Genomic DNA, 20,431 nt, shown 5'->3' with positions numbered 1-20,431 from the left:
TAAAACCTTGAAAAGAATGGCTAATGACATTGTAAAGTAAGGTTTTAAGACTTGAAATATTTACGGTAAGAATTTTCAAAATTTTCTTTTTTGTCTCACAGAAGACGGCCATTCTCAACTGAATGTAGCACCTTATTTAAAATCCAGAGTTTCATTTATTGTACTAAAAATCACTGATAAGTCAACAAGAGCATATAGTTTGTTCAAAGCCTTCATTTTCTGAAAGAATACTTTGTGCCAATGAAACCTACAGCTTTCAAGATGCATTTGCCCTTTGTCTGCTTATTTAAATACAGGGAAGTCAGAGGTAGTAAAATTGGTTAAGACAATTTCTATTGACCAGGGAGGAGAAAGGTGCATATTTTTGCTCCTTCTTCATGATACCCTTCTACCTTTGACATTTTACAGGCATTTTGCTGAATTGGGAAAGAGGGAAATAAGAGGTTAAAAAATATCTGCATTGCTTGGTTTCAGCTGTCAGTCATCATGGCCACTAAGGCTAGATGTTCACCCTTCAGGCAGTTCTGTGACTGCAGCTCAAAATGAGCCCTGTCTAAGCAGAAACATACAATTATTCCAATCAAATTATTCCTAGGCTACACAACACAATTATCCAGCTTAATTTGGAAGATTAATTAATTGAAGGATGATTTTTCTTTTTTGTGTAGAAGGTCCCTATGTAGGATATTCATAAAGGAAAGTTGAACTTTTGACTTTCATGCCAGAGTTTTAAAGTGAATCTCTATTTTAAACCAAAGCAGATTTTGTTTAAGTTCTTTCCATTTAGGGAGATTTTAACACTGCAAATCTTCTCTTAGATTAGCACAGAATCAATATGTAAGAGTGAAGAGACATAGGTGATACTCTGTCAATTTTTTTTTCTTTTTCTTTTTTCTTCCTCAGATTAAAATTCATTGAAAGAAGGGTTCAGCATGAATTGGTCTGCACTGCTATCTCTCATGCTGATGGTGGTTCAATCTTGGCCTTGCTCTCCAAGCACACAAAACTGCGGCACTGAAAATACAGATCAGTCTTTCACAGCAGTTCGAAGGGTGAAACGTGCCTGGGTGTGGGAGCCACTTTTTGCAACTGAGGAACAGACTTCAGTGGTACCTGTATATGTTGGACAGGTATGATACGTAATGATTCAAGAGTGGTACAAGGTTAGATATAACATGCTGATTAACAGTTTACTAACTTGACTTGGAAGACCAAGCATCTCCAGAGATCTGGAAATACCAAGAAAGGTAGGAAAAGGAGCTCAGCAAGCTGTATTTAGGCAGCAAAACATCTCTCATTTCCTGTGACCTGACAAAGTCAGACAACTCCTATACCTGGAGGTCATGTCAGTACCCAGGACCTTCCATCGCTTAATTCTGCTGTCAATGAAACTGTACATTCACTCTGCTACTAAAACTAGTTCCATACATAGCAGATGAAGGTATCAAGCTGAAAAGTTCTTTTCTGTCTTCTGAATGAAGGTTAAGGACTCATTTATCAACATCTGGCAATTTGCTTGTGCTATTTTTGGCAGTGCATCAAAGCATCCATACTGAGTGCAATGTAGTTTACAAACAGTATTTAGCATGATTTTCTATTGCACTAAGTAGCAGATGATTTACCCTTCATTAATTTTTAATGAAGCAGATTAATACTAAATCTTGTTACCACTGAGATGCTACAGGAATCTGCATGGTTCATTAGTTTAACGTAGCTTTAGCACAATGACCAATTATTTTTCAACCTCCTTTAAAAATGTGCTTTAAGATAATTGTCTTAATGAGACTTTATCTGCCCCTTTCTTCTCTCTCTGCTTATTGTTATTATTATTTATTAGTTATTTTTGTTTGCTGGAAGTAATTGTAATATTGAGATCTAGTTATCTTTTATTTAAGTCACTTCCCAGATAAATGAACCAAAATAAGTTTAACTGCTAATTAACTAGCACTAAAACTTAATTGGGCCCAAAGGGTGAAGTGCTCAAAACTCATTAATTACTTTTTCACAGCCCCTTCAAAGTAACTACTGTGAAAGTGTGATGTCTTACTTCTGAAAGAACAAGTGTAGACATACTAATTTTTAAATTATTATTACTTTTCCCATAGCTAGAAAACAGTAAAAGAAACTACTAAAATGTCATATATTTACACATAGATTTAGAAAAAATTCATAATCTTGCCTTCCTATTTCTCTCAGGTAAACCATTGGGATTTTTTTCTTGAGGATTATGGTTAATTTATTGCAGTCTAACCACTGTCTAAATCAAACATATTTACTTGTGTCTTTTTCTTGAGTAGAATATGTTTTGTTTTCAGTAAATGACGTGACAATCTGTGATCAACACATGATTTTTTAGTAAATAAAGCCCTGAAGGAAATTGCATCAATGAAAATACAAAGGAAGACGGTCTCTGTTTTTAAGTCACTATTCCATATATACTTTTTTTTGCAGTCAGATTCAGACCTCAGTCTTCAAATTTCATTTAACATAGACTCATGAATCTTTTTTCCATTATTATGTTTAAGAAAAAGAAATGTGTCCATCAAGACTGCAATTGCAGATATATGAAAGCAAGTACATAATTCTTCTTCCCATTTCTCATCTAAAATTGAAAGGCAATTCATTCTTTTGTGTCTAGCTTAATAAACAGGTGAGCTGAGAACCTTCAGTATGCATTCTGAGAAAATGTCACCTGTAAGAGACCTCTCATTTAATGTGGTCAAGGTCATGAAAATCTTTTGGGCACATATGATTCTGAGTGAAGTGGTTCAACACATGTTCCATCTAAACAGCTAGTTGGAGGCATGCTTCCAGTCTCTAAGGGCTTGATGCCCTCTGTAATCACATCTGAACTCCATCTTTGGTTAAAGATCTAGTTATTCATCACCTTTCCCATGCCCTGGGGTTCATGACAAGGAAACTAAGATTTATGGATCAAAAAGAATCGGTGGTGCCCCTTATCTAGATGCCAAATTTGGATGATGTTAAAATGAGTGTGATTAGATCACTCTTAAAGTGGTGAACCTGGCCCAAGTTTTGCACACAACTATTTACGTTGAAAACATTTCACTTTAAATTGTTCGTATTTTAAATGGTTCTAAACTCCACAGTCTTGAAAATTCTGTCTGTTGTACTGGCAAGGGGAATTAATTGTATAATTTAGAGATAAAATACTCTGTCAGAACTTAGAGCAGGAACTCAAAACTGTTCCTTGTATCTCAGAGCAATGTCCCAGTCACAATCTGAGTAAACTATCCAGTTGACGCATGAAGAAAACTATGCATTATGAAAATATTCCAGTTATGAGAATTGCCACTAAGATCTCTTAAGGCCCTACCTGGAGTACAGTGTCCAGCTCTGGAGTCCTCAGTACATAAAGACATGGACCTGTTGGAGACAGTCCAGAGGAGGGGCACAAAAATGATCAGAGGGATGGAACACCTCTGCTATGAAGACAGGCTGAGAGACTTGGCGTTGTTAAGCCTGAAGAAGGGTCTGAGGAGACCTTGTTGCAGCCCTTCAGTATCTAAGGGGGCTTATAAGAAAGATGGGGACAAACATCTTAGTAGGGCCTGTTGTGATAGGACAAGGGGTAATGGTTTTAAACAAGAAAAAGGTAGATTTAGACTAGTTATACGGAAGAAAATTTTTATGATGAAGGTGGTGAAACAATGGAACAGATTGCCTAGAGAGGTGGTAGATGCCCCATCCCTGGAAACATTCAAGATAAGTTTGGATGGGGCTTGGAGCAACTTGATCTAGTTGAAGATGTCCCTGCTCCCTGTAGGAGCAGCAGACCAGATGACCTTTGAAGGTCTTTTCCAACCCAAATATTCTATGATTCTATGATTGTTCCAAATAAAAGTTTAAAATATTTTTGCAACTTCAGAAGTTATTACAAAATATTTTTGAGCGGATCCAATATGAAACTGTGCCATTTACCCCCCATATAACTTCTTTCCCATTTTGTGCCCTCATGACTTACACTGACCTGTAGGTTCAATAAGCATGAATAAAAAGAGTGAGATTACTGAAGTCAATAGGTTGACATATTATTTGCATTTAAACCCTGCTGCTTTATAGGATAAGCAGGTGAGATAAGTTTATTTTTTTTTTCAGTAATTATCCAGGGTCATAGTGAGTTTGATACCTTTTGTTCTAAACCCAAAATAAATAAAGAAAAAATTAGAGAATTAATGATATGACAGAAATTGCTGTTCCCTTAGCATTTAATTGTGGATGCTTGGCATGTTAAGAAATTCCGTTATTGCTATTAAAATGTATTCTTACATATTGTTAACATTAACAAACTGTTTTGTTGGCATGAACAAGTGCAGCTGGACTTCAATGGTCTCCAGGGCTCAGCTTCATCAGAGGAATCATCATCATAAAGTTCATCTTAGCAAGACAACAGAGGATGCAGATAATCCTGGAAGGAAATGAAAAATGTCTATCAATTTATTTCAGAATAAATAATACAGTCTTATAACCCAGAATGGCTTTTCATCTCTTTCATGTTTCAACAGAAACACGAACACCACTGTATCTCATATTTACAGCTAGTGTTGGTGATTACAAAAATATATATAAAACTTGCAAAGTACACTTGTCATTCATAATAATAAAAAATTTAGATAATTTTAATGACCTTTGTTTTGTTTTCAGCAGAAGCTTATGGGAGCTGATAAAGCAATGAACTAAAGTAGGTATTTACATTCATTCCCTTCACTTCAAAGTGGCTGAAGCATCTTTTTCAGGTTTACCATGTATTTACATGTCTGTTATATCAATATGTTAGAATTGAGCCATGACTGGCTGAAAATACAACAGTACCCTCTTTTAAATATTAGTATCCAAGAAGGCTCACTAGTGACAGGGCTCACTGTAGAATGAAAACAAACAAAGCCTAAAGTGAATATTCCAAAATTTATTCCATAAAAAATGTGGCTTGTTTTTCTGTTTTGTACTTGCAGCTGAAATCAGATTTAGAGAAGCAGGATGGTAACATAAAATACACTTTGACTGGGGAGGGAGCTGGAAGTATTTTTATCATTGATGAATATAACGGCAAAATTTATGTAACACAAAAGCTGGATCGAGAAAAGAAACCTTTCTACACTCTAAGAGCACAAGCAATTAACAGGAGCACTCAGATTCCTGTTGAACCTGAATCAGAATTCATTATCAACGTTCGAGATATCAATGATCATGAACCACAGTTCTTGGATGGACCTTATGTGGCCACTGTTCCAGAGATGTCACCTGAAGGTATGACATACTGTGAACCAAACTTTAATTCCTGATTTTTTTTCTAGATATCTATGTTAATATAAAATCTTAATAGCTTATTTCATAGACTGCCTTTCAGTGAGAAGGAAACAAACTATTTTACAAGGTCTGAAATTGCAAAGCTATATGCTTAAACTGAAGATTGTGAATACCTCTGCTTATCATCCTTGCCTTTAAATATTTAAGTACTTACATGTATCCAAGTTCTTTTATAGAGTCTGGATATATGCTTGAATTGACTATTGTCTTTCCCATCAGTGATTCAGCCTTGAAATTGTTACTTGTTTAAAAAATACATGACCATTTGAAATAGGCACAGTACTGTCACCAGTTGGTACTACAAAGGAGGTTTGGGGCTAACAGATTTCACTACTTTTTCAATGAGTAGAGCACCTTAGTATCCAGAAAATTGTTCAGGGTATGATTATTGTTACAACCTCTCAGTTCTTCAAGCTTCTATCAATCTGAAAGAAAAGTAGTATGCATGTAGATTTTAAAGTCCTCTAACCTCAGTTGACTCTTTTAAGGACAGAAATATAAGCTTGGTTGAACTGAAAAGTACTGAACCACATCCTTCAGTCTACTCTGATTCTGCTTAATAACTAAACATTATGTCTTCGTCATACCCTGTGTAGTACAAATCATATTGTACTGTAACAGGAAAAGAATCACATTCACATCACAGGTACTTATGATTTCTACCCTCAAAGATAGGGATGGGGTTTCCTTCCTGTAAGTAATGGGTTCTGAGCAGGAATGATATGAAGCCAATGCAGGACTGATGTGATAACCATCCTCACACCAGGTATGATGCCTACCTATTTACACTGCCAAGACTCCCATCAGTCAACTTCCCTTTGATTAGAAAGTGTACAGTAAAAGACTACCTACTGATTTCCTAAACATATGATTTGTAATTTTCCTGTGAACATGTACAACTTAATCCCTACATCTCTTCTTTCCCACCTCCACATGATCAAACAGACTTGTACTCGGGTCTGTCATGTATCTGGAAACCTAATTAAACAATTATGAAGCAAAGATAACATTTGACAAATATGGGTGTATGTATGCATCTACGTGGACATACACATTTGTGTACACATATATTTAAATCCTTAAAAAAACCCAAAATGTGAATGCAGCTGACATAAACAAGTACATTAAATCACTGACTTCTTTAAATCTTACAGAAAGGATCCCAATAATCTTTTAAATTCCTACCTCCATCTCTTTTGTATATTACTCTTGCAAATAATATTTAAAAGAAATTCAAATATTGTGCTACCTAAAACTGTATGAATTAATGAGGTAATTAACTTAATAGCATCAGTGATCATAAAAGGTAATAAAAAAACATTTTCCATTCAGTATTACTTGGTCAACTTTTAGAGTAGATTCAGTAAAACTTTCAAATGGAGCTGTAAATTTTACCATCTTCTGCCAACCTGGATAGTAATTGCAAGAAAAAAGCTATTCATGCCTGGGATTTAATCAAATGTGGGGTTAGTAACCTAAGTTCTGCCAGGAAGGAGTAGCTTACCATCACAACCAGCAGTAGCTACAAAAGGCATCCATCTTCTACTAGGGAAATAACTTTTAGGTGTATGATTGTTTCATCCTTGCTGCTTTGTTCCATGCAGACAGACTTATTTGTTTTGAGACTTCTGCAGCTGAGCTTTTGATCAAATAACTTTTTCTAACATATTATGCTGGTTGTTCACAGCATACTTCTGGCCTTCACATCTTTACTCATTGACCCAGGTTTGGAGATGAAAAGACAGGTGCCTTGTCAAGGACTTTGCATTTATTTGATGTGCTCACAATAATAATTCCTGAGCTAAAGCATTTTTTTATGAGGCATTTGATCTTTTGTGAAAATAATTTTAAAGTAACTGATAAATTAATATAGCTTAATTTGCATTCACACACCTGTAACAATTCACAGAAGTATATACAAAAATTCACTTATGGGTTCCTTCTATTTTATCTTCCTGTCTTAATGATGAGCTCCTGTCTTAATAATGATTATACAGTGAGAAAAAAATAGGCAGAGCAGTACTTATGGTCAAAACCAACAGTAGTACTATTTCCCATATTCTTCTGTTTCTCACCTGGAATCATCAATAAGCAGTTGACAGATGGAAACTTTCAATCTATATTGGCTTCAGCTGGCTATAAACTGACATCCTAATAATGGAAGGCTCAGCAGTCTTTATCCAATCTCCTGTGTCATCCATTATATATTTAAATTCCTAAAATACCATGTCATTTCAGCATAAGATTAATTAAACTGTAAAACGCTCAATTTATTTTGTGATATTTCTGTAAGATTATTAAAGTTTCCAATAAAATGTAAAAATAGATAAAATGAAAAAAAAAATAAAATCAGAAGTTACAGTGCCTCACATTTATCAGAATGGGTAAAAAATAAAACAAGATGCCTAGTGCCACCCCTCTTAGACACAGACTACCTGAAAAATAAAAATCACAGATTTGTAATCGTCCAGTGTATGTGAATCTAATTCAGTCCTATGGATCTTGAAATATTTTCTACACTGCTTCTTCTAACTTTGACCTCTCTATCACTAAAACATAGCTATTTCAGAGATCAGTCTTTCACCTACTTTTTCCATGTAGACACTACAACACTACTGGCATACTAATTTGTGTCTGGCAAATAGAATGCAAGTGGAGTGGTAGATAATAGCATACACCTTAACAGTGGTCAGCTCCAATACATGAAACAACTGAGCCATACCATGAGGAATTCTCTGAGCTCATCCTGCTTCTCAAAGGGTACAGACTGAACTTCTGGGGTGAAACTTATAACCTCTCAATAGATGGAAACAGTAACCAACCCAAATTTGTAGCATTGCTATTGTAATGGTTCATTAGATCATTCTTTTCTCACAATAAAATAGAATATACTTTTGTATAGTGATGGATATATACCAGATTTAGTTTAGATAATACAGTGAAATACAGAGACTGGCCTTGCTCTATCCCAGAGCTCTCTAGCAGCAGTTCAGCTCACTGGTGCTAGACCTGGGATATCCTCAAAATTTCCTCATAGAAAACATGCTCAGGAATCTTGGTCAGTACTTGGGAAAGCAGTCCACTATTAGTGAACATTTTATCTGCAACTAAGAAAGCAAAGAGAGAATAACTCACAGCTAGCCACTTGCCTCAGAGAATCACTGAAAAAAAAGAAAATAGGCACATATAATTTTCCTGATGTTAGGTACAAATATAAATATACTAATGTGACAACAAATTAGAATACATTTTACTTGTGTCTTAGCTCTTATCTTCAGTACTAAATTATATTAGGATTTTATATACAAGTGTCACTGTAAATGAAAAGTGTGTCAGCAAATGGACTCTCGTCAGAGAACACAGGACTGTGCTTTTCACTAAGGCATTTGAAAAAAAAATTACTCTGTCTTCTATATAGCTGTTAAATTTGTACAAATGCAGCATATCTGATGGAATGGTTAAGTGAAAGATACCATAATATATCAGCACACAATGCTGGTGGTTTTTTTTTTAAGATTTCAAATTCTAGTTAGAAAAATGAATAATTATTTGTCATATGAGGGTCCTACATTTTACCTAATGGGATGGAATACACAAGTGGCACTACTGTGTTTTGCCCAGGAAGGGTAAAACTGAGGCTGCAGGAATACAAAAATCTTATACAGCAATCAGCAAAATGTAGTTTTCCTTAAATAAAGCTAAAAAAAAAAAGCAAAAAAATGTCTAAGCATGTTTACTGTCCCACTTAAAACACTAGTGTATACATAAAACTTGTATTTGGAACTAAACTTTGTATCAACATCACACAGACTCCCATATTCAAAAATGGATGTTTGAAAACCCACAGACATATTCAGTTAATTTGCCTCTGCCATGATATCCATTTTCACATAAATGTTGTAAAACTGTATCTTGGCTGGATTGTCAATTATATCATGTAATGGTTGCAGTGTCAAGAAGGTGGACTTTTGGGTTGGTTTGTTTGTTTTTGGGGGAAAGTTCTGTGTTAATGGATTTTTAAAAAATATATTATTTGTATCTGATCAATTATTCTTCTGCCAAACATGGAGTTACAAAAAATGGCTTTTTGGAGTTTTTGAGTATGTAGTATTAGCATTGTAATTTTTATCACTCAAATACAAATGTCTAGGTAAACATGATTCCATTCAGTAAATGGCTTGATTTATTTATTGCAGATTAAATGTATAAAGAAAGATAGGTTTCATAGCAGAGAAAAAAATACAAAATGAAGAGGTGTTTGAAACCCAGGATAACATTTTTTTTCTTCTTGCTAAATAGGAAATGGCCTCAAGTTTCACCAGGAGAAGTTTAGATCGGATATTAGGAAAAACTTCACTGTAAGGATTGTCAGGCATTGAATCAGTCTGGTCAGGGAAGTGGTTGGTTCGTTATCCCTGGAGATGTTCAAAAGACACATAGATGAGCTTCTTAGGGACATGGCTTAGAGGCGGACTTGACAATGCTAGGTTAACAGTTGGACTTGACGATCTCAAAGATCTTTTTCAAGCAAAACAATTCTATGATTCTATAGTTCGTATTTGATATAGAGGTTCATATTGTGACCATGAAGTCTTTGTCCTGAAAAAAAAAAAAAAAAAAAAAAAGGAGAAGAAAGGAGAAGCCATAGTCCTCTCTTTGCATGCATGGTGTCCTGCCAGATTAAAAATGGTCTTCCTTTTGAGGGTGTAGGAGATCTGATACTGCTTCCCTCCAGGTCGTCTCTGTCTTTGCTAGATGCCCCTTGCCTGCTCACCTTTCTATTACATTCACCAGCTGTATCTCATGAGCCCAACTGGGCAAATTCCATGATTCTGCCTTCTGCTATACTCTGGAAGAGTCAACAGGCAAGCAGAAAAGTAGACTAGGACTTAGACAAGCAGTATATGCTGGTTTAGATTCAACATTTATTTCTAATGGTTAGAAACTGTTCAGAAAATAAATCTACCTTTAAATGAATGAGATGCAGAAAGCTGTAATGGTAACTTTGTAGTCCTATATTTGTTGGATTTTATTCCTGATTTATTAACTATGGTGCTGTAAACAAGTCCTTTTCTAAACATGGTTGTGGGTAGTTGGGTTTCTTTAGTAGAAAACAGCATTTATAACAGACTGTAGCTATTGGATTGTTTGTAGAACTTGATCCCTTCCCATCTAGCACTCAATTTATTTATTTTTTTTTATTTTTTTTTTTTCAAAGCAACTGTATTTTGGTCATGCTTTATTGTCTTAAAGAATGAATGATTAGTTAGAATTGTTTCCATAGACCACAGCTGATATGAAGTTAACATTTGTGTAGCTAAGGATTTATTTTCCCCTTCAATCTTCTAAAGAATACTGTTATTTCTGGAGAATATATGTGCCCCTATTAGATATTAATCTGTCATCTTTAACATTTTTTCAGAGCAATAGAGAGAGGTATATCTAAGCATACATCTACATACACACCTAATACACACATGGCAGAAGACTGGTAACCTAGGTACAGTTTGAAGGTTATATAACTGCAAAAGTCAGTGGCAAGGAATAACATTTTAGTGTGCTAAATAACATTTTAGTGTACTCAGAGAGAAAACAACATGTCTTATAGAATCATTTGGAGTGCTACTGAATAAATTGAGAAAAATGGGAAAAAAAAAAAAAAAAAAGAATCAAAATATTTCAATCAGTGTATCCTTACATGAGAAAATCTTCATTTCTATTTAAAAAAAAAAAAGCTAGAAAACTCAGAAATTAATATATTTGTTTTATCTGGGATAAGTATCAACTTTAATTTTTCCATAAAAAAGGTGTTTCTGGTCTAACTCTTTGCACTCCATCGTTTCTTCTTCTTTTCTCCTCCAGCGTAACAATACAGCTATATTGGTAAGCAGGTGCAACCGTGCGAACATATGCCAGAAAGTTTTAGAAAGTAGCTTGATTTCCTGCTGTTCCTCACAAGAAGTGAAATTTGTATTCTTATACAGAACCTAGGTGAGGAAAAATGATAAAAATAATAATTACCTTATAAAATGATGCTGTGGATATTTTATTTTAAAGGACATCATCACTGACGGTACCATGAGATTGCTGTCAAACTTGTATTTAGGATATAACCAGCTACCAACTAGAGACTAAATCAAGCTGTACAGATTGATTCTGCTGTGGCTTTGCAGTGGGAATTCAGCTGTGGCTCTTGTATTGGGACAGGCTCATTAAAGACTCAAGGACAAAAAATGTTATCAGAGCCTTGTTATACTTCTTGGCTGCTATGCTTGCTAACAAGTAATTTATTTATCTCCAGTGAGCCTACTGGTGATAAAGTGGTTGCGTTTTCTTATTTCCATGGGAAACTTCCATAAAATACTTCGAAAAATTTAAAAGGGGAGAAGAAACAATTTGCTATACTTCATTCAGATATCAGAAATTAGGGAAAAGGCATGAGATATATAGTATTCTAAGCAACATAAATATAGTGTTTTAAAGTAGTTTGTTTGGTTGTTTTTTTAATTGAAAATTTGAATGCAACAAGAACAGTTGCTAAGGAAATATTTTCCCTTTCTAATGGTAAATTTTAGAAGATGCCTTTTGTTTCTGTAAATTTCCAGGACTGTTTGTTAATATTACTGGTATGCTAAAAGTCTTTTAAAGAGTTTCTGTTTTGAAATTAAAAAAAAATAATTAATACAAGAAGAAAATAAACAGTATATATTTTTTTCTTGAGGTACTTCGGTTACACAGGTAACAGCTACAGATGGTGATGATCCTTCTTATGGAAATAGTGCCCGTCTGCTTTACAGTCTAATTCAAGGACAGCCCTATTTCTCTGTGGAGCCAAAGACAGGTACTACAAATGATCTTGTAACTTGAAAACATTCATAAACTAACATAAAATGGATTCAAGTAGAAATGTTTTTCTTCATTTCAACACAAAGATCAACTGATATCACCTTACACTTATACATCTTTGCATAGTTCCTAGATCTAAAAAAAAATAAATTATTTCTTTCCCATAAGAAGCTGAAATTCTTTCTCTCTAGAGAATCAACAATTTACTTAGCAAATTATCTTACTAAAGAAAATAATTAGACTCTGAGTGTCCTATTCAACAAATGGACCTGGGAATGCTTCTCAGTTAAGAGTTCTATCACTTGTTATGTTGGAGAAATCACAGATAGTGACACCACTACAAAATCTCAGTTTCTGAGGAAGACAAATGGTTATATATGGTAGAGGAGATATATGATGTATAACTCTAAGATTGCAGAATGGATCTGTCATACAGTGTAGATGTTGCCAGGAGTACTAATTCCCAGTATTAGGTATGGTTTGGAATGTAAAATCATAATTGTGTTCAGCGATGTGTTTTATGCCCATATTATATAGTCATATTATATAGTCAGATGTGGGGGAAAAAATGGGACTGTTAGATGATATCGTATTATACGTTTCATTTTTAGGGGTCATCAGAATGGCTTCTGAAATGGATAGAGAAACAAAAGATCAGTATTTGGTCATCATCCAAGCCAAAGATATGGTTGGGCAAGCAGGAGCATTTTCAGCAACAGCCACAGTTACCATCAACCTCTCAGATGTCAATGACAATCCACCTAAATTTCAACAGCGTGAGTATAGGCTACTTACAGTATCTGAAGTCCTGAGCAAATTTATATCTACTGTATCTCTATTAAGTTCACAGATGGGTCTTTTCAGAACAGATCTGTGCTTTCACTTCAGCATAGTGATTTAAAAAAATAAAACAGAACAAAAAAAGGATCCCATAAAAACACTCAAATACAAAGTGGAAAATAGAATCTATCATTACAAAAGGCCTCAGGCCTGCTGTTTTTATCACTAGGCTTTGAAGACAAATGAGTTACTGAACTGTTTTCCACATAGTTTTCCCTACTCAAGCCTAAAATCTGGGCAAAGAGATATTTCGTGTAATTTTCTCCCTTAACTCTTTGCTGACGGATAGGGTAAACTTTGTGGTAAATGATGTGACTTTCTCTGTCCAGAGAGTTTCTCCCAGACATGGGAGCTGCTAACTGGTTTGTCAGGAAGAACTAGTGAAATAAGGTTTGGAAATGCTGCCCTCCACTCTTTACCAATGTTGTTGTCTCTCCTTAGCTGAGAGAGGAGGACTCACAAGTGGAAAGGTTGTCAGCCCCCGCCCCCAAGATCTGTTCCTTGCTGAATTAGATCCATTGCTCTAATAAAAGCTGAGGGCTTTCCCCTAATCTCTGAGACCCTCAGGCTGTCATATCTACAACAGCTATTAACCATGGCAGCTCACTATGCCAGTATTTGTTTCTTTAGGACTCTACTACATGAATGTCTCTGAAGACGCTCCTGTGGGCACTACCGTAGGCAAAGTCTGTGCAGAAGACAGTGACATAGGGGAGAATGCAGCCATGAACTATTCCATTGAAGGGCATGACTCAGATGTTTTTGATATAATTACTAACAATGAAACTCAAGAAGGAATTATCTTATTAAAAAAGGTAAGACCTCAGAGACCTTCTAAAAAAATCTCTAAATACTGGAAAGAAGATCTTCAAGCAAGCTGGATGTTTCACAAATGTCTATCGCTTTGGATTCTATTATCTTCTCTTTCTTCAGGATTTGTGATTTGATTGGAATATTAGGAGGGTAAAATGAAACATCCTTTTCCTGATGTTTACTTTTTATTCCTTGTTCCTATTACTGCTGAATACAATACTGCAGTTGAAGTATCTTAATGTTATAGCTAGCTGTGCAACACAGCGTATCTCATTGTGAGAAAATGCTTTCCCTCTTTTGTGCATCATCAGTAAAACCATTATCAATAAATTGTACACAATATTTCCTTCCCTCCTTCTAATGCGTGCTATTAAACTTAACTAAAGGCAGAATATATTACAGTATTAGATAAACAGTGGAGATTTTGTTTTGACAGAACTTTGAAAAGACACTCAAAAAGATACCAGTTTGTGAATTAAGATATTTAAGAAGCTTTGATATTGTGTGATTTATTTTGGAATCACATGGGAAGAGGAAGATTTCTGGACCATCTGGGTCATCATCTGAAATAATGATAGAATTTGATACTCTGGTAAAATCTAGGAGCCTAAAGAACTGAATCCTATAAGAATTAGGGGGATGTGTTTGGTTTTCATTGTTTTGTCATTTTTGTTGGTTTCTGTTTGTTTTTTTGTTTTGTTTTGTTTTTCTATGTAGATTTATTACAATTCAGGGAGGTAATTATTTAGTATTTCTTTCTTTTTTTTTTTTTTAATTAAAGAAGATAATAGATGTCTAAAATTGTAATATAGCTGTGAGTTTATTAAACACACATTGTTACCTGCTGGAATTTATTTCTTTTAGGGACCAAATTTTAACATACTCAGCCTAACCCCTACAGATTAACTGATTCACATTGTTTATGTAAGACTCAAGAACAGTGCTCACTAACTTTACACCTATGCTAGAAATACAGGTACAAACAGAAGTTGTTATTTTTCTTAGGGCTAGCATTCTATAGGAAGAATTTTTTGTACAGTGTTAACCGTAATATTAAAGCCAGCCTACATGTGAATGCAAAACACACATAGCATAGTTAAAAGTGTTTTTAATGTTAAAAAAGGAATCTTGTAAGTAGATATTTTTAAAACATTTCCCAAAAAAAATGGTAGCACTGTTTTTGTCTTTGATCTCACACCACTTATTGCACTGTGTTTAATTCAAGTGGAAAGAAATAAATATTCCACATCTCTCTTTCTTAACAGAGAGTGGATTATGAGAGCAAGAGGAGGTACAGTATTCGAGCAAAAGTTATAAACAGGTACATTGATGACCGTTTTCTGAAAGAAGAACCATTTGAAGACAAAACTGTTGTCAAAATTAATGTGGAAGATGCTGATGAACCTCCAGTTTTCACCTTGGAGAACTATGTGATGGAGATTGCTGAAGGAGCTGCGAGTGGTTCACTGGTGGGAATTGTAACTGCTAGAGATCCAGACACTGATGACTGCCCAGTCAGGTACCTAACTTAAAATGTGCACAGATCTCAAATATAAATGTAGCTGGGATTTCCAAAGGCTATTTCTGTTCCTTACCTTGGTGTATGATTACAGTTACCATGCTTTCTTGTGATAGCCTATGTCATTCTAGGTGCCGTGGTTTAATCCCACTTGGCAGATAAGTCCCACACAGCCACTCACTCATTCCCCCACCCAGTGGGATGCAGAAGAGAATTAGAAAGATAAAAGTGTGAAAGCTTATGGGTTGAGATAAAGACAGTTTAATAATGAAATTTAAAAATAAAAAATAAAAAAGGGAGAAGGAAGGAGGGAAGGAGGGAAGGAAGGAAGGAAGGAAGGAGGGAAGGAAGGAAGGAAGGAAGGAAGGAAGGAAGGAAGGAAGGAAGGAAGGAAGGAGAAAGAAGCTAAACAAAACAAACCACCACCACCACTAACAACAAAAAACTCAACCAAACAACAACAAAAGTAAGAAAAACAAGTGATTAAAAAAAAAGGCAAAAAATCCCAATTGCTTACCATCAGCTGACCAATACTCAGTCAGTCCCAAAGCAACAGTAGCCATGGTCAGCCTCCACTCCCTCCCATTTTTATTGTTGAGCATAATGTCATATGGTATGAAGTATCTCTCTGATCACTTGGGCTCACCTATCCCAACTGTGTCCCCTCTCACCTTCTTGTGCACTTCCAGCCTACTTGCTGGTGGGGCGATGTGAGAAGCAGAAAAGGCCATGATGGTGTCTAAGCACTGCTGAGCAGTAACTATAACACTTCTGTGTTATCAACTGACCTTTAGCCCTAAATCTCAATAAATGAGTTCTGTTTGTGCACCTTTACAATCACTTTGAGATGGGGTGATATTTTAAACAGTAGCCTGGAAGAGACTGTGCATAACAGTAGAGCTAGGGTACCTCAGCCAAACCTGTAAGTGCCTGGAGGTGGTCCAGTCCGTTCCAAATAACTTAAGATATGGAGAGATGGACTCATTGCTCGGAGGGAGACAGAATGGGAGACACAAAATGGCTCCATTGGCATCTGCTCAGCTCAGCAGGACCAAAAATTTACCAATTCCCTACATCTACCACAAGTGCTTCCTAGAGATATCATATAAATAGAGTCCCCAAGCTTTTAATTTTGCAAAATACTTTTGCTGTTTCTTAAGGGAGAAAACAGGTAATTAATCTTTAACAGGGAGTTTATAATTAAAATTTCTTCTTAAGTTACTTGATGTCACCGTGTACTGTGCAATTTAGATAATCTAGGATACAGGGACAAATGGATGAGACACAAAATAACTTTTGGTGTTAACTTAGCAGAATCCAAATAGAAATATACATAGAGAGAGTGCTACCTATACTTACGACTTCAATGGTTTAGTCAATTTACTATGATTTTACTGTGATTTCTTTAAATAAGATTAGATAAATATATATACGTGTACTTTTTTTTTTTTTTTCCCCAGAAAAAGGGCTGTTTTGTGGTTTATTTAGATGACTGCAGCTTCTCCTGTGAAACATTTAAACATAGTGCACATCTATGACTTCCTAGTTTGAAATATTTTGATGGTACTTGCTACAAAGTGAATATGTCTGCATAGTTCCAAAACAGTGACACATATGTTGCATAACTGAGTTTCTTTAAAATAGAGCATGTAACTTCTAATGTAAAGATATGTTTATTGGGCTAAGTGCCATGCATATGAATTAAATTTTGAAACCATTGTTTTCATAAATGACAGCAGCTGTTTATAATATAGAAAACCAGCTGTGTTGCACTGTGGATGCCAGCAAAGACATGAACAGAACCTCACTACATCAATAATAAAAAATAATTAAAAAACATCCAACATAGATTTTCTGAAAATTATCTATCACAAATCAGATTACCAAAACCAAACCAAACCACCCAACCAACCAAACCTAAAACAAACAAGAAACAAGACACCAGTGCCAGAAAACTCTAAACAAGCTTTGTATGCAGAAGATGAGAAATACTCACATTAAAAAAAAAAAAAAAAAAAAAAAAAAAGAGTAAAACCCTAAACCAGAAGGTTAAAAATATCACATCTTTGGCTCAGATGATAAGAAGTTTCACTGACTGTGTGGTACTGGTTCCTTGAATTATGCTCTAAGTGATTTTCAAAACAGATAAAACAAATAACAAGTCATAGAGTCATCCAACCACTGGTACATAATCTGAGCTGGAGATCTAAGTGCCAACAGGAGACAGAAAGACTTTGTCAAGCACAATTAAAGGTACAATAAAAGAGGGAATAATTGAATTTTGGAATTGCAAACTGGAATGGTATTAACCTTTCAACTCTTCAAGCAGGTTTCATTTCAGTGAAATAGACTCTACTAGGAACTGTGACGTATGTGGTTTTTTTTTTTTTTATATGTTGTGAAAAATATGTGTAAACATCCTTTCCATTTGAACCCATATCTTTAGTGTCTTTTTCAGCCCACCCCTGGCCTGTGACTAGGGGTTAGAGTTTAACAATTTGAATGGCAGGTGTGTATGTAGGTGTGCATGTGCATGTCTGCATACGGATATGGTATCCCAAGCCTTTTCAGTGAAGACTCAGGAACTGGACTTGTTTGCAATTGTCTCCTGCATTAGGATTTTGTACCTTACCTAAGTGACACCTCATTACAGATAGTTGTCAGTCGTTCTTTATAATGCCTGTTCCCTTGGTATCAGAGCATGTCAGCAATGATAAAATAGATTTGCCATTATACCTCCACTTAGCTGTTAGTGTTATTCACTTCACAAGTGGCACTTTTTCTGTTTCTTTTCAACGAAGTCATTCACCTGCTGTGAGCCTGACTTAGAAGTAAGAATGAATAATGCATTTTGGATTCAGTTCACATTAATATAGATCTGAGACATGTTTAGTTTTATAAAAAGAAGAGCCTTGATTTTGGCAGCAGTGAATTTTAAATGTTTATATGTGTACATTTTTCATGACTCCTGTGTTGTTGGAGCGCAAATTTATATGCATGTATGCCCAACTCTGTTTTCTCGGCTGACAATAGCTTTTTATGCCCTTGCTTTTGACGGAACGTTTCAATATTAAGGAATCTCTTTACTTTTTTTGGTGCAGGTACTCTATTGTTCACGGCATGCATTTAAAGAGATTGTTCAGCATCAATGAACACAACGGAACAATCATTACAACTAAACCTCTGGACCGAGAGATAGCTTCTTGGCACAACTTAACTGTTACAGCCACAGAAACAAGTGAGTAAGAAATTTAAGGAACGCTGTGTTTCATACACTGGGAATTGTAATTATCCTCTGAATATGCCTTCTTTTAAGTGGAGAATACATGCTCCTTTCTCGTTATATTACTGTTGCTTGCTACATTAAGGAGCATTATTAAAATGATTAGTTGAATAGAAGCAGAATGTATTTGAGCTCCAAGGTCCTGTGCTCTTTCATAAAAGATGACCTTATAAAAAAAGAAAGGAAATTGTAATAGGATCGAGATCGTAAAGCTTTCAAATTACACTGAAGCATATGAATTGCTCCTGCAGTGCAAGATCTTATGTCAAATTAGACCCCGGTTAATTTCACACTGGATTTTTGACTAGTGTGAAATTAGCCAGGGTCTAATTTAACACCAGGCAGAAACCTGTGCCTCAAATTAATTGTTAATGTAAGGCCTAAATCAGTTAGACTTCTCTTCAGTGACAATTAAATCTGTGAAGCATCCTTTATATAGATTTCACTCATCAGTTTTGTTTGAAAGTCAAATGCAAATTGTCTCCATTTGTGCTTTTGGTGATCTGATTACCCTAATTCTGGAACAACACCCTAGAAAATTAACAGCTATTGATTTATAAGGCAGTTTAACAAGATTATTGTGATATTATTTAGAAAAAAAATCACATCCATTCTCCAGAAGGAGAAAAAACATATGAAACTAGAGTACAATCGATAAATCAGACAGGGTTTGCCAGATACCTTTAGCATGTTTGTTTAGTCCTTAATCTCAGTTAAATGCTATTTATTGCTAAAACTACTTTAAACACATATTCATAAATTTCACTGTTCCCCAAAGGGAGCATTTCCTGCACATATATAAAATATCACTGCTAGAAGTTTAATATAGGATAGCTAGTAGCTGTTTTCATTGAAATCTGTATTTGGTGCTTGGGAACTGGTAGCATTATCTTCCTTTTCAGCTTTTCTGAGAGTTTTTAAGCAGGAATGTATTTTACTTCTCATGTGAAGGTGGCAGGTGTTGGTAAAATTGATCTCTGGCGTATTTTTGTCATGTCTTGAATAGCACTATGGAAACACAGCAGGCTGACTTTGGTCTGTACTTATTGTTTAGTTAAACAATAAAATAGGAAAGAACCAAATGTTACAAATTAATAAGTGTCTCCTGCAGCAAAAGAAAGTGAGTCTTTCACAGTAATGAAAGTTACTGTGGAGAGACTCAGCCCTCATTATCTTCATATTCTTGATCTTTATTTTTTTAATGATGATAAGGTCACTGTCTATAAGACTATATTCAAAAGCATTGAAGATAGGTCACCTTGGTCTGAGCATACCTGGAATGATGTATATTATGAACTAGTAGCATTTTATGCCTTGAAATACAGTCATAACACACAATGTGTGTATGAAACACTTGGTGGATGACATTGTGGCTTCTCTGCAGCCAAATCAAAATGCCATTATACTTCATCCACACAAGATATTCGTTGCAGCTGAAACATATATTGAAACAGCACTACAATAGCAACCTCTCCAGGAGCCTATTGATGTCCTGGCATTAATACAGGACACAAGCATTTTGCCTCCATTGCAATGACATGGATCAGAGATTAGTAAGAGCAGCTTGCCTCTGTTATTGCAGACTTGTGGTGTGGATCATCCTATCCTCATATGATTGAGATAACCTATTTAAAGATACCCATAAGTAGAACTAATTCATTGGACCTTAAGTACAAACAGTCATAACCTACAAGCTGTTAAGTCTCATTCCACTTTATGCATAAAATGATTCTAGCTCAGGGGAAATAATTTCCTGTGATCAGTTTTTACTTAGTTGTAATCAGCCTCCACCTAATAGAAGG

At 35.3% G+C, this 20,431-nt stretch overlaps 1 protein-coding gene across 1 annotated transcript in view; it reads left to right on the top strand.

The window, feature by feature from the left end:
- Positions 1 to 653: 653 nt before the first annotated feature.
- The window catches only part of CDH19 (cadherin 19), a gene marked incomplete at its 3' end in the record, with an annotated part of 40,586 nt that continues 20,808 nt past the window's right edge, over positions 654 to 20,431 (top strand). The window contains exons 1-7 of the mRNA XM_080338675.1: positions 654 to 1,130; positions 4,974 to 5,268; positions 12,050 to 12,169; positions 12,786 to 12,950; positions 13,645 to 13,829; positions 15,093 to 15,346; positions 18,448 to 18,584. Coding sequence (XP_080194801.1) covers positions 933 to 1,130; positions 4,974 to 5,268; positions 12,050 to 12,169; positions 12,786 to 12,950; positions 13,645 to 13,829; positions 15,093 to 15,346; positions 18,448 to 18,584 — 1,354 coding nt within the window. The 5' untranslated portion in view covers positions 654 to 932. The remainder of the gene's footprint in view (positions 1,131 to 4,973; positions 5,269 to 12,049; positions 12,170 to 12,785; positions 12,951 to 13,644; positions 13,830 to 15,092; positions 15,347 to 18,447; positions 18,585 to 20,431) is intronic.

The sequence above is a fragment of the Nesoenas mayeri genome (assembly GCF_963082525.1).
Source record: "Nesoenas mayeri genome assembly, chromosome: 2".
NCBI lineage: Eukaryota > Metazoa > Chordata > Aves > Columbiformes > Columbidae > Nesoenas > Nesoenas mayeri.
This window is presented reverse-complemented; position numbering and strand designations above follow the sequence as displayed.